Source organism: Microtus oregoni, unplaced genomic scaffold, assembly GCF_018167655.1.
Source record: "Microtus oregoni isolate MIOR12 unplaced genomic scaffold, Mior012 000014F_ref0000157, whole genome shotgun sequence".
Taxonomy (NCBI): Eukaryota; Metazoa; Chordata; class Mammalia; order Rodentia; family Cricetidae; genus Microtus; species Microtus oregoni.
In genome coordinates, this window is record NW_024543073.1 from 11,415,323 (window position 1) to 11,433,444 (window position 18,122).

An 18,122-nucleotide genomic window follows, 5' to 3' on the forward strand; every position below is an offset into this window, starting at 1 on the left:
TTATGGTACTAAGAGATTTTAAAGAACCTATTAATATAGTTACTGATTCACAATATGCAGAAAGAGTTATTTTACATATTGAAACTGCTGAATTTATACCTGATGATATAGAACTAACCTTATTGTTTCTTCAGGTTCAAGATTTGATCAGGAACAGGCTTTGCCCTATGTACATAACACACATCCGATCCCATACGGGTCTGCCAGGTCCTCTAGCACAAGGTAATGCAGAAATTGATCAATTATTGATTGGTAGTGTGCTACAAGCCTCTGGATTTCATAAAAAAACATCATGTTAATAGCAAAGGTTTGAAGAAAGAATTTTCTATTACATGGCAACAAGCTAAGGAGATTGTAAAGAAATGCCCTACCTGCTCTTTCTATAACCAATCGCCACTGCCTGCAGGGGCTAATCTGAAGGGCACCCAAAGGAATGAAATCTGGCAGATGGATGTGTTCCACTTTGCAGAATTTGGCAAATTGTAGTATGTTCATCACACCATTGACATTTATTCAGGCTTTCAGTGGGCAACTGCTTTAAGTTCAGAAAAAGCTGATTCAGTAATCACTCATTTATTAGAAGTCATGGCTATCATGGGTATACCTACACAAATAAAGACAGATAATGGTCCTGCTTATGTCTCTAGGAAAATGAAACTTTTTTTGATTATTACAATATCAAGCATGTTACAGATATACCATACAATCCTACAGGTCAAGCAGTCATAGAAAGATCAAATCGAACTATAAAGGATATGTTGAGCAAACAGAAAGGGGTGGAAAACACCCCCAGAAATAGGTTACAAAATGCTTTGTTAACCTTGAATTTTCTCAACGCTAATGAGAAGGGAACGACGGCTGCAGAAAGACATTGGATAATGGAAAAGTCCACTGAACTACATCAACCAGTTTATTTCAAGGATGTGCTGACCTCACAATGGAAGCCAGGAGATGTGCTGCGTTGGGGAAGGGGTTTTGCTCTTATCTCCACAGGTGAGGAAAAATTATGGATACCGTCAAAATTAATAAAGGTTCGGTTTGAAGAAGAGAAGTCACTTGGAAAAGATAAATAACAATTCATTCACAAGGATGGCGAGCATACTGAGGGTAAGGTTTACAGATTGGTTGGGGGCAGGGTTCTTTTCTTATCTCCACAGGAAAATACTCATCTTCAAAGAATTTAAGGGACCCTGAATATTTAATTACTGATGGATGGAAAATAGTTACGACCCACTAAGTATCAACAATAAAATTCTATACATACTGTAAGTATTGATTTTTATATATATTTATATGTTTTATTGAACACTTCTTTATAAATGTGTAGAGCTGGTTTTGGAGTTGGACTATGGCTCAGTCCCTCTTCAATTCCAAGCCTGTTGATAAGAGATATTTCAGAGTTTCTGTCTCAGGTCAGGAGCCATGAAATGGGACAGAATAAGAATAATTTTATACTTGATAAACTTTCTTTGCCTTTCCTCATATCTGTGTTTTTCTTTATATATCAGTATATGTCCTTGTTGTTAATGTTTAAATTTCCCATAACAAGCAACATATTTTCCTACAGTAATCTTTGAAGTTTCCAGGATGAAGATGGGGCCCCACAACATCAACTCAATCTGGTTTTTATGACATCATGAATTTTTTTTTTAAGCACTAATATTAGAGCTGTTTTTTGGTACCAACTGCAGGAGACAATTTCGAATGATGCACATTTTTGACAACACTCTGGCCGGACCTTCTCAAAACGCTCAGAGACTAGTTATAATTTTCTTAGATCAAAGGTTAATTTGGGAATTTTACCATCATTTGCTTTCACTGGGGCCCCTAAGAAGAACGTCACCCCCATGTCAGCTAGAAGCAATCTAAGAGGACGACGTCCCCTCTCCCAACAGAGTTTGCCCACAGGGTTAGGGACATCTTTTAGTGGTTGGTTTAGAGTTGAGGGGATGGGGAGATATTGTATGGAATTAGGGGTATATTAAAAAAAGGGGGGGCATTAACTGGTTTGATGGGATGATTGGTATTTGTGACTTACTGTTTTTAGAAAATTATATTGGTACTTTTTCTTGTATATTGATATATTGAATATTGAATGTGAGTGTTCCTACCTTTATTTTTGTATAAGAGTATGCTTATATTGTATGGATACATCTATCATATCACAATGTAAATTTCTACCTCTGATACTATTTATGTAATAACATTGTTTACATTTGATATGTAATGACATTGTTTACAGGTGAAGATCATTGTCCTATATATTGCACAGTTATTTATTCTCTTAGTTTTCAAATTAGATAGGTATTGAGAATTAGATGTTTGTCATATTTATTTTTAGTTTAATCAGGTCTTTTAGATACATAGAGATTATATTTAGTATAGATAGTATAATCTTCAGCCTCTTTGAAGAGCTGTAGAAAATGGCCTTTAATCTAACCTAGAATTCTGTGCCTACGAGACACAATCACTCCTGGCAACACCACTCTACTCCCGAGAGAGCGTTGAGCACCAAAGACACTCCCCTGGGAGATTGTCTTCTTGGCAGAACAATTTGGGTTAAGAAAAGCCCATATCTCAACTACTGACTAAGATATGAAACAGGATTGTCTTATATTGCCAAGACAGGGTAGGATAATTCTAAGAAAGTTCCTTGCATTTGATAATGGTATGTCAGTTATGTTAGGCCTTAGCCAAAGTTGGTTGACTCAACATTGCAAACGAGACTTTGGGTGATTGCCCAGGTAGTCAGTTGTCTCTGTCATTTGTTGCACATTTTGGATATCTCTCATTTGTTAAGTAATATTTATTCCCTTCTCAGATCTTTGATGGAGTTGAAGATTATTTAATTGTAGTTACTCTCTACATTATTTAGACTCCTTGAGATAGAATGTCTAGCAAAACTTTTGTTCTCAATATTGTTTGTTATATTTATCATTTGTTATTATTGTTTATAGTTATATTTGGTTTAGTTCTGTCTTATTTAGACAAAAGGGGGAGATGTAGGGTTAAGCCAGCCCCTTTAGGGGGAAGGTTTGCCTCGGGCGAATGCGTGTGAATAAATCGGGCTCACGGTAGGCGGCTCCTCCCTTTTCCTGCCTCCTGTGAAACGGCTGCGTGGGAACCTCGGTTCTGTAAGTTTATTTAAACATTAAAGCTGTATATATTCTTTAATATCAGCCTTGCATTTATTTACGCCGATACATTATACAGATATAAAAATGAAATATTGATGCCTACTATAATGTAGTGGACTTCAAAAGTATTATACTTCCTTTATATGACATACCTAGGTTGGGTACAAATCCATAGTGACAAGGTAGTGACAAGGACTGCAGGAATAAGGAAAAGGGAAGGGGAATGCTTAATGCTTGCAAGGTTTTCTTCTGGGTCTGAAAATGATTGGAATGTACTAAATGATGCCAAATGATAACTCTAGATCAGTGGTTCTCAACCTTCTTAATGCTGCAACCCTTTGAGACAATTCCTCATGTTGTGGCAACCTCCCCAACCATAAATTTACTTTTGTTACTACTTCATAATTGTAATTTTGCTACTGTTATGAAATGTAAGGTAAATTTCTAGTACGTAGGATATCTGATACATGAGTCCCAAAGGGATCACAACCCACAGGTTGAGAACTATTGTTCTAAATGCTTACTCTTATGAAATACAAACTTCATCTAAAAAAGTTAAAAGAAAAAGAATGAATGCCAAATTGATAAATATTTAAAATTAAATATAGTTAAATTACTCAGTGCCAGAAAAAAATGAGAGGACTTTTTTCTTGTCACATCAAAATCTGAGAAATGTGTCTAAGCATGACTGGAGACTCAGAAACTACATGATCCACCAAGGATACTTAGCTCAGAGCACTTGCTCAGCATGAACAAAGCTTTCAAGTTGATGTTTCTTTAAAAATTTACAAAGGAAAAGATTAATAGATATGCACAGATATATGCATACCTTTTAGAAAGTTATTAGAGAAAATAGGTAAAGTTCAAAAATATACATGTCAAAAGCGGTGTATTAGCACCTCTCTATAAAACTTACAGATAAATTAGTGATCAATAGGTCAGCTTGACTGAAGAAGGGGCACAAAGTGACTGAAAGGACCAGGGTGTGTAGTCTGCCTCTCTAGAACATTTTGTCCTCCCATCCCCTAGCAAATACGTCAGCATTTTCTGGCCTTCAGATGTGCTGAAAAGAAAGAGACAGAGACCCACAATGGAGCACTGGACTGAGCTCCCAAGGTCCAGATGAAGAGCAGGAGGGAGAACATGAGCAAGGAAGTCAGGACCACGAGGGGTGTGTCCACCCACTGAGACGGTGGAACTGATCTAATGGGAGCTCACCAAGGCCTGCTGAACTGGGACTGAATGAGCATGTGATCTGACCGGACTCTCTGAATGTGGCTGACAATGAGGGCTGAGAAGCCAATGATAATGGCACTGGGTTTTGATTCTACTGCATGTACTGGCTTTTTGGGAGCCTAGTCTGTTTGGATGCACACCTTCTTAGACCTGGATGGAGGAGGGAGGCACCCTGACTTCTCTTAGGACTGGAGAGGAAATGGAGAGGAGGAGTAGGGGAAGTGGGAGGGAAATGAGAGAAGGGGAGAAGGTGGAATTTTTTAATAAATAAATAAATTTTAAAAAAAAGATTCCCTCACCTTCTCCCAGGGCTAATTGGACCCCTCCCCCCCATCCTCTCCCTCTGCCTCTGAATAGTCTCGGGAGCTTACCTTCACTCTCAGTCTTCCTGCAAGGAGCTGCAGGCCCAGATGACAGGTGGGCGGCACCTACCCAGTTTCAACCAGATTTAAGCACTATTTGGTTTTGACTTTTTTTTTTTATTTTATGGTCCTCATTTTTAGGCGTTGCTTCCAGTAGTATCTTCTCTCTGTCTGTATGTCTGTCTCTGCCTCTCTCTGCTTCCTGCCCCCTCCCTCCAACCCTACCTCTCTATTGGGCCCAGGACTTGTTTACTGAGTTACATCTTCAAACAATTTTTGTCTCATTAAAAAAAAAATCAAAATTTTATTTAGATTTAAAATAAAATCTCAACCTTTGTTACACTGCGGAAACAAAATTAAAAGTTGGTTGTGGTATTATGCCTTCAGTCCCAGCACTGGGGAGGCAGAGACAGTCAGGAAGATCTTTCTGAGTTTGAGGCCAGCTTGACCTACACTGCACATGCTAGTCCAGTCAGAGTTGTATAATGAGATAATATTGCAAACAACAACTACAAAAAGGAGAAAATTATTTAATTATCAGTAAAACAGCCAGTATAAATATATTTTAAAAATTTAAAGACTTCCACCTACTCTTGGACTCTTTTGTTGGTTTATCCTGTATAATTTTGATGTGATATTTTTTATTTTCTCTTATTATATTTCATTTCGTTGTTTTGTAAAAAAAAAACAAATAAATGAATGAAAACCTAGCCATTAGGATAAAAGTTAATAATTAAATTGTCACTTATACCTGCTGAAAGAGAGAAAATAACTTTTCTCCAGTAGAGTGACACTGGGTTTATCAAGCACTCTAGGGCAAGCCTCATGTAGCTAACTAACATATAATTAGACTCCATAGTTTTTCTGTGTGTGCATTAGCATGGTGGGGTTTGTTTGTTTGTTTTGTTTTTTAAGGTGTGGTTTTACTTTGTTTTCTTGGTTGTGGGTGGTTTTGTTACTGTACCGGGTTTTTGTTTGTTTTTTGAGACAAAACTAAAAGTTAGATGGGTGGGGAGCAGGAGGAGGATCTGGAAGGACTTGGGTGAGAAGAACATGATCAAAATATATTCAAATTTAAAATTTTTTAAAATAATAAAATATTTAAAAGAAAAAAAGAAATATTGGCATTCCAACATGGATATTTCATAACTATCATAAAGCACAAGCAAAAATGTCTTGGAATTATTTGACTGTAAAACATATTTTCTTAAAGACTATAAATATATGAGAAGAAGCTAGACGAGATCAACACAGAAACTTAAATCAAGCTGAAATTCAGATCATACAAAGAAAGGAAGTATGCCAAGAAATAGCAAATAAATGGGCATTTTTTAATTTAAAAATTTGAAAAGAATTTATTTATTTTGGTATTAGGAGTCAAACCCAGGGCCTCTTAAGTAATGTCCCCAATTCAGCAATTGTGAAATATAAATGTTGACAGTATACTGTAGAGCTAATTACATATGGAAATATGTATACTTAAAATATAACATGAGCTAGTAGGAGACAATAAAAGTAAACTATTAGATGAGCAAGGAAGTCGGGACCACGAGGGGTGCACCCACCCACTGAGACAAGGGGGCTGATCTAGTGGGAGCTCACCAAGGCCAGCTGGACTGTGACTGAAAAAGCATGGGATAAAACCGGACTCTCTGAACATGGCGAACAATGAGGGCTGATGAGAAGCCAAGGACAATGGCATGGGGTTTTGACCCTACTGCATGTTCTGGCTTTGTGGGAGCCTAGCCAGTTTGGATGTTCACCTTCCTAGACATGGACGGAGGGGGGAGGACCTTGGACTTTCCACAGGGCAGGGAACCCTGACTGCTCTATGGACTGGAGAGGGAGGGGGAGAGGAGTTTGGGAGAGGGGGAGAAGGGTGGGAGGAGAGGGAGGGAAATGGGAGGCTGGGAGGAGGCGGATACTTTTTTTCCTTTTCTCAATAAAAAAAAAAAGTAAACTATTGGGAGTGTTTTACATTACAAATAAGACAGCATGAAATAATTTGAAAATGTAATGTGATAAGTTAAAGGGGGTATTCTGTAAACTCCATGCAACTATAACTAGAACAGTACAGTAAAGCTAATAACTATCCAAAAATACAATGAAATAACAAATGAAATACCAGACACTTGATTAATCTTAAATACACACACACACACATACACAGATACACATATACACACACACACATAACATACAATAGGTAGAAACCACAAAGGACAAGTATCAACACCAAAATACACGTAGGATATAAAAGGCCTGAGAAAATTGAATTAATCATTAGTATGTGTGTGAGCCTGTGACTGCCTGCACATGTGTGCCATTGCACCTGGGGGAGTCAGAGGGTAACTTTTAGGAGATGGCTCTTTCTTTACATTGTGGGATTCAGGGACAACCAAAACCAAGACAACTTGTTTCCTCCAAATCTATCAATACAAGATAATGGCTCTAAATGAGAAACAGCTACATAAAATTTCCAAAAAAAAAAAAAAAAAATCAAAAGAATGACTATAAACATGCTCAAAGAAATAAATCAGAATATGAGCAAATAGTTGAATGAAGAAAGGAAGCCAACATCCAATATGAAAATGGAATGTGAAATATAGAAGAAAAAAGAGATGAAAAAAACAATAAAGCCTCACCAATAAATAAAACAGAACACAGGGAAAATAGGCTATCAAGATTTGAAGACAAAGTAGAGGAATGGGTACATTCAGTTAAGAGCACTGATACTTTTTTTGTTTTAAATGTATGAATGGAAAGCACAAAGATCTTTGGGATATCATAAAATACCAAATCTTTGAACTAGAGACCTGGAAGAAGAACTGTTGGGAAGCTCCGCCCAGCCTCACTTCCCATTCCAGACTCTATCCCAGAGAAAGCCCTACCATCTGACAGTTCCCCTGCCAAGCTCAAGACCACCAACAGGAGGCTATTTAAGGCCTGGCCCATAGGTCTGTCATGTGCTCTCCTGCTCTTTCTCCTATCTTCCCGAGAGTCACCCGAGAGTTGCTTCACTCTGTTTATTAAATCTGGATTTATTAATTCAGTTTGATTTGGCTTATTATTTTGGCAGAGAAACCCAATAACTGGGATCTAAATCTTATCAAGGACTACATATCAAAAATCTAAAAATATTTTCAAGTCAATCGGAGCAAAATATTTCCAAATCTAGGGTAAAAAGAAGTCCATCTAGGTATAAGAAGCATGTAGAACACCAAATAGCTCCAGAAAACAAACTCCTCAAAGCATGTCATAGTCAAATACCAAATATCTAGAAAAATGACGTTGTACTGAAAGCTGCAAGAGAGAAACACCATGTTATGTGTAGATGGAGGCCTCATAAAACAGCTGAGTCTTAATGGAAGCTTTTAAAAGTAAGAAGGGCTTGGAGTTATGTATTTTAAATTTGGAAAAATTACAAATGTAAAACAGACTGTGATACTTGGCAAAAATATATGTCATGATGTGAAAAGAAGAAAAATATTCCATGATAAAAGCAGGCTATAGGAGTTTATGACCAAAAAGCCACCCAACAGAAGATACTGGAAGTAATTTTTGGACTGAAAAGAATGATAAGCTGATAAGCATATCAAAGAGGCTAAAGGGTAGGGGAGTAAATGATGCTAGAACAACAGCTGAGAAAATAAGGATTAAGAAAAGACTAAACACTGCATCAACAGAATGACAGGAATTAATACACCTCTTTCAATAACAGTGTACATTAAAGGTCTTTATTTCCCAATCAAAAGACAGAAAATAAAAGATTGGATTAAAAAAATTGGAATCATCTATTTTCTGCTTGTAAGAAACATACCCACCATCAAAGATATATATTAGTTTAGGGTAAAAGAATGGAAAAAGGTATTCAAAAAAAATAAATAGCAGGTATCACTATTCTGATCTGACAAAATAAACCTCAAACCAAAAGTAATCTAAAGAGAATAAGAAGATCCCTTTATTCTAATTGTATCAGTCTTGTCTTGGTATGGCAATAAAATACCTGGTAAGAAGTAAACGTAAAGGAAGGTTTATCTTGGCTCATGGTTCTATGAAACAGTTTATCTTGGAAGAGAAACCATGTGTTAGGATTACAAGATGACTGGCTGCACCATATCCTAGTCAGGAAGCAGATGGTGATATATGACTGCTCAGCTGGCTTTCTTTTTTTTTAACTCTGTCAAGGATTCCAGTCCATGCAATGGCACTGCCTAAATTTGTAGTAGTTCTTCCCATCTCAGTTAATCTAATGAAGATAAACCCTCATGGGGATGGCCAGAGGCTAACCTAATAAAGATAATCATTCATAAGTAAGTACTTCCTAGATGGTTTTAGATTTTATCAAATTAATCAATATCAACCATCTCAGGGATCAATCCCAAAAGAGGATATTGCAATTCTACACATATATAAATTGAACATAGGAAAGTTTAACTTCATAAAACACAAACTACTAGACACAAAGACACAATTTAACCTAGTCACAATAAGTAGTAGAGCAACTTTTGTACCCCACTCCCACCAACTGATAGATCATCTCGGTGCCATTCTCCCACCAGACAGAGAAATATTAGGATTAAATGGTATCTTAAATCAAATAATTTCAATAAACATCTATAGATATTCCACTCAAAAACTTATGATACATGTTCTTCTCAGCAGACCACAGAACTTTCTCTAAAATAGATCACATATTACACACAAAATAGTTGTAGCAAATATAGAACTCATAAAATAATTCACCAAGTGAATAATTCATTTTATTCTATTTGATTACAGTGGATTAAGACTACAATTCAAGAGTAAGAATTATGGACAAACACAAACTCATGGAGATTAAACAACACACTATTGAGCAACAAATAGATCATTGAAGAAATAAAGATGGAAACAACAACAAAAATATCTCTGGAACCAGATGATAATGAAAACACAACATACCAAAACCTTTGGGACACAATGAAAACAGTACAAAGAGGGAAGCTTAGTGCCTACACTAAGAAATCGAAGAGATCTCAAATTAAAAATGTCATAATAGATCTTTGGGTCTTGGAAAAGTGAGAACAAGCCAAACACCAAATCAGTGGGCTGAAACTAGTGCGAGGACAGAAATGAATGAAGCAGACTCTTGCAATAACTACTTAAACAAGAGAGAGAAAAAACTGTTGTAATCTAGTTGACTAAATTTATGGAATACTGAACTCAGTAGCACTACAGCATACATTCTGCTCAAGTGCACTTGTACTGAGCCACAAAACAAACCTCAACGACAAATACCATACACACACAGACACACCACCTGTAAAAATATCTAGGACATGCTGTCTACATATATAGGAGTAAACTAGAAGTCAATAATGAAACATATCTGGAAAGATATTTAGAAAATGAGTAGTTTCTGTTTAAAGATAAGTAGGATATTTAAAAACAAGTGATAATGACAATATGACATTAAAAATATGTGAAGTTAAATTAAAGAGAAATTTAAAGAGAAAAACATCTTTATTATAACAGTAAAAACAATTATCTACAGTTTCATATTTAGAAGCTACAAAAAATATCAAATTAAAACAAAATAAATAAAAATAGCATTAATAAACAGAAAGATAAAAATGGTTGTCATGGAAAATAGGCAAAAGCATTTAAGCCGTGATCCTGATCTTTGAAAAGATCAATGAAATGAATAGACTAACAGTAATAAAGATTGTAAATAAAAAGGGAAACTGCCTTGTTCAAGGTTGACATGGTGATATATGTAAAAAACAAAACAACCAAAAAAAACAGAAAACAAATTTATTAAAGCTCTATTAAAACTAACAAATAATTGTAACTGGGTCTCAAAATATAAGGGATGTATAAAAAGAAATAAGTTGGGAGGCTGGGAAGATACAGTTAAGGGCTAAGGCCACTCCTACAGAGAACCTAAGCTCACTTCCTAGCACCTGTGTAGGTTGGCTCACAACTACCTGTAACTCTAGCTTCAGAGAATCTGATGTTATAAGCACCCGTATTCACATGCACATACCCACACATAAACATACACATAATTAAAAACAATAAAAGTAAAATCAAGTTATATAATAATATTAATTTAAATTGGAAAATAAAATTTAAAATATCAATATCATTTATAATATCATTGAATAGAAGAAAAATAAAAAGATGGGGATGTAGTTCACTGGTAGAGGACTTGCCTTGCATGTACAAGTACTAGATTTGATTCTACCACTGATCTCTCAGAAAAGAATAGTAATAAATATCATAAAACACATGCAAAACTATGCACTAAGGTACGATGAAAGTAATCTTAAAAAGGCTAAAATAAACATAGTTAGCCGGGTGGTGGTGGCGCACGCCTTTAATCTCAGCACTCGGGAGGCAGAGGCAGGCGGATCTCTGTGAGTTCGAGACCAGCCTGGTCTACAAATGGAGTTCCAGGACAGGCTCCAAAGCTACAGAGAAACCCTGTCTCGGAAAACCAAAAAAAGAAAAAAGAAAAAAAAAACATAGTTATATCTTACAGGTACTGATAAGATGCATTTAAGATATTAATTCTATACAATTGAGGTAACAAAGTGGAAATAATTTTGAAAACTAAGCACATATTTGAAGATTTAATGCCTTGAATTTAAGTCCTGACTGAAATTCTCCTCTATCCAATACAGCATGGCTTTGGTATAAGGATAGACACATAGACCAAAAGCCAGGAATAGAAATAGCCAGCAAACATAACCTATGTGTTCAATTGAAATCTAACAAAGACAGTATCATAATCCAATAGGGTAAATGACATGCTTTCAACAAATGGTGCTACAGAAGTTCAATATCTTTATGGGAAAAAGATGGCATCTCAAACCTTCCTGTACTCCTTCTACAAAAACTAATTGAAATAGGGTATATGTTTCATTTAAAAGTGAAAACTACTCTGTTTTGCTTTTCGTTTTTGTTTTATCTTAATTTTTTATTTTGCTATTCTTGCTTTTTGGTGATGGAGATTTAGCTGAGGGCCCTGTGCCTGGTCAGCATCCACTCTACCTCTGAGCTACATCCATAGTCCCTTAAAACTATCACTTCTTGTTCAGAATACAGCAACATATACTACAACTATCTCTTGAAGAACACTGAGGAGAATCTTTACAACCTTACAACACACAATTCTAAGATAGGACATGAATGCAAATCATAAGAGTTAATAAATTAGATCTCATCCAAATTAATTATTTTAGAAAAGTAAGCATGCTGGGCAGTGGTGGCACACGCCTTTAATCACAGCACTCGGGAGGCAGAGGCAGGTGGATCTATGTGAGTTTGAGGCCAGCCTGGTCTATAAGAGCTAGTTCCAGGACAGCCTCCAAAGGTACACAGAGAAACTCGGTCTTGAAAAACAAAATAAAACAACCAAACAAACAAAAAGAAAAAGCAAAACACACACTAGGAGAAAATATTCACACAGCATATATGTGAAAGATTTCTAACTAGAGTATATGCAGACACCCAATTCAAGCAAATTTTTACCTGAAGTAGAAGGATCACAAGTTCAATCCAGCTTAGGCTACACAACAATGTTCATATTAACCTGGGCTACACAGCAAGACCTTGTCCCCCCAAAAACCAAAGGGTAAAAATAGCTAACATATTTGTTAGACTCTTCATGAAAGAAGATATCCAGCCTGGTGTGGTTGCTTGCGTCATTAATCTCAGCACCTGGGAGGCAGAAGCAGGTGAATCTCTGAGTTCTAGTGAGTTCCAGAACAGATTTGCATAAGACTACATAAGACCTTCCAAAACAAAGCAAAATGAATGATTTCCATATGGACAAAGACTACCTTTTCAAGTATCGACAAGAACGGGAATGGCATGCATCCACTTTAAAATACAAGCATATATTTCTTTTTTCCCCTGGGTACTTAAGGGTAAAACTGAAAAGCTGAGGAATTTAAGATTTACAACATGATGACCAGATATGCACTGTAAAATGACCACTGCCTCATTGGTCTCTGTGACTATGGGAGACAAGTGTGTATTCTCTTGGAAAATGTCAAGCACACAATTGTGCTGAAGTTTCCTGAGATAAAACCCTTCCACCTTGGAGGGACACTTCTCACAACAGGATGTACTAAGGGGAGAGAAGCACTCAGGAAAGCTCCTTAGACAAGGAAGTAAACACCCCAATAGCTTCAGAAGTCCCTGAAAATGAGCTGTCAGTCCTTCCTCAAGTCCACATAAACTAAAGGCTAAAGTCACCCTCAGGTGAGCCAGGGCATAAAGAAGACTCAGGCCGGTCACCTGGAAGAAGCCGAGAGTGGTCAATTATCCTGAAAAAAGCAGACTTGCCAAACTTCCTAGAAGGAACAAAGATCATCTGAGCCCCTGGGAAAGGACACTGTCTAACCTATTGAGCTGCCCACAGTCTGTGCAGTGTGCTCTGGGTTCCAAGTTTTTGTGAACTGTCATCCATGCTGGGTGAGGCAGTTATCTTTGAGTAATCCCTGCTCCTGAAAGTAACCCTTCACCCATATTCCTTTAAGTAGCACTGATAAAAGTGGTTCACCAAGTTGGACTTTGGTAAGGTCCAATTTGGTCTGTCTTCTGTTCCCTGTGTGTAGGTATTTCGTTCACATCTCCCCAGGAATAGTGTCACACGACAATACATTCTTATTAGATGTATATGATATAGCTACAGGATTTATCTATCACATAACTGAGTTTATACTTGGTGACCAACATTTCTCCATCTGTTACTCTCCTTCCAAGGCTTACCATAATCAGCCACATTTTTATGAGAATTTTAGCACATACATATAAATGATGTCATGTGCTATTTATGTCTGTGCCTGGTTTATGTCATTATGCAAAATACCTTTGGGTTTGTTCATGTCAGAGCAAGATTTCCTTGTTTTATTTTTTTTGTCCAATTTTTAAAATTAAAATATAATTACATAATTCCCCCCCCCCCACACACACACACTTTCTTCCAACTCCTCCCATGCCCCCGACTTTCTTTCAAATCCATGGCCTCTTATTATTTATTATTGTTGTTACACACACACACACACACACACACACACAAATAAATACATAATTGTAACTTACCGAGTCTGTTTAGTGCTGCTTATATGCATATATTTTAGGGCTCACCACTTGGAATTAGATGATCATTTAGTGTACCCTATTTATGGGAAAGATGAGTTCTCCCTCTCTTAGCAGCTTTTAATTGCTTAAAGCTCTTAATCTAAGGGTAAGGCTATAATATTAAGTTGGGAGCATCACCCTAGACCCTGGCAGTCATCTGTGGAGTGCCAATGAAACAAAAGGCTCCATCTCAGGCCCCTCCCCCTGGGAGGTGCCTTGGCCAGGACTCCAGCTCCCAGCCTGCCAAGCGCTGACCCCTCTCCAGGGAGAGTCAGGATCACTCCCACAGGCTATCTAGGCTCGCACTGGAAAAAGGAACACCTGGTCTCCGGGATTTGCCTGGGCTCCTCTTCCCACAATGCTGTCTCTGTCCACCCAAGAATGTTGCATTTGTTAAACGTGGGCATTTTAATTTGGTCTAATCTGGTCTAATTGGAGTTATTTGTGTTGGCGGAGCAGCTTTTCTTAAGATTAAACCAAACCTTAGGTGATTTATTCCATCTACGTTGGCATGTCAACAGCTGTTGTCATTGTTCAGGTCTTGGTTTAACAGCCATATTGTTCTTTTCCATTTTTCATTATGTGTATGTAAATTATCTATGGGTCTGTGAATGTAGAGCAATGTCCCCCAGACTCAAGAAGAAGGTGTCAGAATCCGTGGAATTGGAGATACAGGCAGTAGTTAGCTGCCCAACATGGGTGCTGAGACCTGAGCCTTAAAAATTAAACAAAGGGAGATAGCTCAATGGTTAAAAGCATGGACTGTTCTTGCAGAGGACCTGGATTTAGGTCTCAGGCTATTGTGGATAAATCTGTAATGAACATGAAGTGTAGTTGTATCTTTGAGATAATGACATGTCCCTGCACACACACACACACACACACACACACACACACACACACACGACACAGAAGCTTTATTTGTAATAGTAAAAGACTATATACATATGTCTCAAATACCCATCTACCATTGAACAAGTATCATATTAACATTATATAATTATATTATTATAACATGCATATAAACACATGTATACCATACATATATAAAAATAAAAATTAAATATGTTTGCCTGAGACCAGGGTTAGGATTAATAGAATTAAACTCTCAAGAGGAGTGAAGGGAATTTAACTGTAAGAGTGTATGAATTTTAGATTTAGAGAAATGTTTTCTACTTTGGTTGTAGCATTTATATGATCATTAATAATATTCAAATTATATAGTTATAATTATACATTCTGTTCTATGCAAGATATACTCAATGTTGAGTTAAAAAATATAACATATTAAAGTATAAACTATAAGCTTCTAATTTTTCTGGTTAGTATTTGTATGTATATGGATGCATCTTGAAACATCTTTCTTTCAGTATTAGATCTTTCACACCATTAATTTAAAAAAATCTAGCAAAACAACTTACCAATGTAATTTTTTGACATGGAAACCTCTCTTACTTCAATATGAACAGAGCCTCTTGGTATCTGCACCACTTCCATATAACCTGGAATACAGAGGATTGCCAGCAATAAGCAGCTACCTAGAAAATGAGTGCTTAGCAGCCATTTAATATTAGCAATGATTTTTATTCTTTCATTTCTTCTTTGACTTTGTACTTCATAATTGCAAAGGAAAAACAAATTTCCAGTGGGTCTATGAAGAGAAAAATGTTTAATTGGGGGGTGGGAGGGAGATTGAGATAAAGTATGACTATGTAGCCCTTGGTTGGCCTGGAACTGTGTAGACCAGGCTAGCCATGGACTCATAGAGATCTGCCTGCATCTGTCTAATTTTTTCTACAATCATCTCGAGATATTTTACAGCCTTAACATGTGCGGTAATTGTTCCGTATTTCTTTTTTCAACATGTTCTTCTCGCACCAGTGCTCTCTGGGTTATCACAGTTTAAAGAAACATGGTGAGTTGGAAGTGGTAAGTGTCATCTATAGTCATAGCTACCCAATGAGGATGTAAGAATAGGATCACTTCTGCCTGGGCATTCAGAATCAAAGAGGGTAATTTAAGTGAGAGGGCTGGAAGTGTGGCTCAGTGGCAGAACATTTGCCTAGCATGAACAAAAGCTTATTTTCAGTCCTTAAACCTTCCTCACAGAAAGGCTAACTGAAGTAAAAAGAACATTCTTTAAACATCTTCATGAAGCTCCATTTAACATGTAAGAGACTGAAAGGACCACTCTCTGGGGAGAGGATACTGCTGGCCCACATCAAGAAGTTTTCAGCAGGTAGGAAAGGGAAAGCAAGAGTCTTTACTACTGCAGTTCACCAGAGGAAGAGTTGTCTCCATACTCACCTCCTCTGGGCAATGAGTCATTGAAGAACCCTTCAATGGCATCACAGGTGCTTCCATCCCCACCACAGACTCGGCACCTATCTTCCCTAGCATCAGATCCCAAAATATTATCACAACCTACATGCTGAAAATAAAGAATATTCAGTGTGTCAAAAGGGGAAATTTTTGGAATTATAACTAATAAATACATATAATTTAATTATTTATTTGTATTTCCAGTAAAGGAAATCAAAATAGGAAATACTTTCCCATTTAATGTCATTCTCTAGTAAGTACAGCTAACATTTCTAAATACCTAAACAAAAAAGAAAATTGATTATTTAGAAACATGACTGTTTCTAACCTAGATCTCTCTTTGATTGATACAATGTTCTAATCCTTTAAAATATTATAATTTATTAGTAATGGACTAACTCTTTCTTTCAACCCCAGTCTAGAAATTCAAGAACTAGAAAAGATGATTCATGGATCCCTGTAGAGTTCTAACAGTGGGTCCCACTGAGCTCATCCTCTGCAGGGATCTAATAGAGAGGACCCCATGAACTCATCCTCTGTAGGGATATAACAGAGAGGACCCCATGAACTTATCCTCTGTAGGGATATAATAGAGAGGACCCCATGAGCTCATCCTCTGTAGGGATATAACAGAGAGGACCCCATGAGCTCATCCTCTGTAGGGATATAACAGAGAGGACCCCATGAGCTCATCCTCTGTAGAGCTCTAACAGAGGGTCCCACTGAGTTCATCCTCTGCAGAGATTTAACAGAGGGTCCCATGAGCTCATCCTCTGCAGAGATTTAACAGAGGGTCCCATGAGCTCATCCTCTGCGTGGATCTAACAGAGAGCCCCACTGAGCTCATCCTCTACAGGGATCTAATAGAGAGAGTTCCACGAGCTCATCCTCTTTAGGGATGTAACAGAGGGTCCCACTGAGCCCTACTGTCTGCCATTCCTAAACCATGACCTCTTTCAGGCAATTGTTAGTGCTAGATGCTAATTATGAAGTTCATACCTGAGTAAGATTTTAAAAAAGAAATATCTGTTTCTTGATTAGGAATCAAATTGTCATAAACAAAAGGAGACATAAGCATGCAATTTTAGAAGCTAAAATTTCACCTTTCAATTTTGTATTTAATTACAAAAATAAGGGCTTTTAACATATATATGGCATACATTTTGGTGTCTTAATTTGTATATATGCAATTTAGCCATTGGCACTAAAACAATTTTAAAATAAAATTATAGGTATATTTGTTATCTAAAAACTGTTAGAAAAAATATTTAACTTTAAGATGATAAAGCACCTATACAAATATACGTAAGTAAATACATCTCTCCTTTTTTCTTTACATGCACACACACACTTATACACAAATGCATGCAGACATACACATTCACATGCATGTGTATGCGTTAACTGTATCATCAGATCTAGAGACATTTTATCAAAAGGGACTGGGAAATTATGAAGTTAAGCAAAACACTGGTTTTATCTCTTCTTTCTCAGATTGCATCACTTAGTAATGTGCCTCTTTTCAGAGTAAAACAAGCAAAACAAGTTATGAGAACAGTGGTTTTGTGGCTTTTCTTATTATGATAAGATCCATGGATTTGATCTGACCCTTTCCAAGTTGTCTGGCTAATGCTAAAGTAAATGCTTTAATAAGACTGACTCTGTAATGAAAACCATCATAATGCTTCAAAAGGAGATAAAGTAGGTGGAACATAGCTATTTCACACTTTCTGAAAAAATTATACTATGAAATATAGTTCTTCCAATACGAACATATGGTAGCCACATGAAGAAGAGTTGAATTCTTATTCCCTCTCTTTTCTATTATTTATTTTATAAATAGAAGGGGAGGATAATGTAAATTAAAGACCAAAAAATGAATACCGTTGGCAATTATTATAAATGCAATTAAAATTCCAGAAGAAATCAC

The 18,122-nt window shown here is 36.8% G+C and overlaps 1 protein-coding gene across 1 annotated transcript in view; it reads right to left on the reverse strand.

Annotated features, from left to right (window-relative positions):
* Positions 1-18,122, reverse strand: part of Adamts6 (ADAM metallopeptidase with thrombospondin type 1 motif 6) — a 214,240-nt gene that overhangs the window by 61,671 nt on the left and 134,447 nt on the right. Inside the window, exons 16-17 of the mRNA XM_041663714.1 lie at positions 16,178-16,301; positions 15,292-15,372 (exon numbers count right to left, since the gene is read on the reverse strand). Of these exons, the coding sequence (XP_041519648.1) occupies positions 15,292-15,372; positions 16,178-16,301 (205 nt within the window). The remainder of the gene's footprint in view (positions 1-15,291; positions 15,373-16,177; positions 16,302-18,122) is intronic.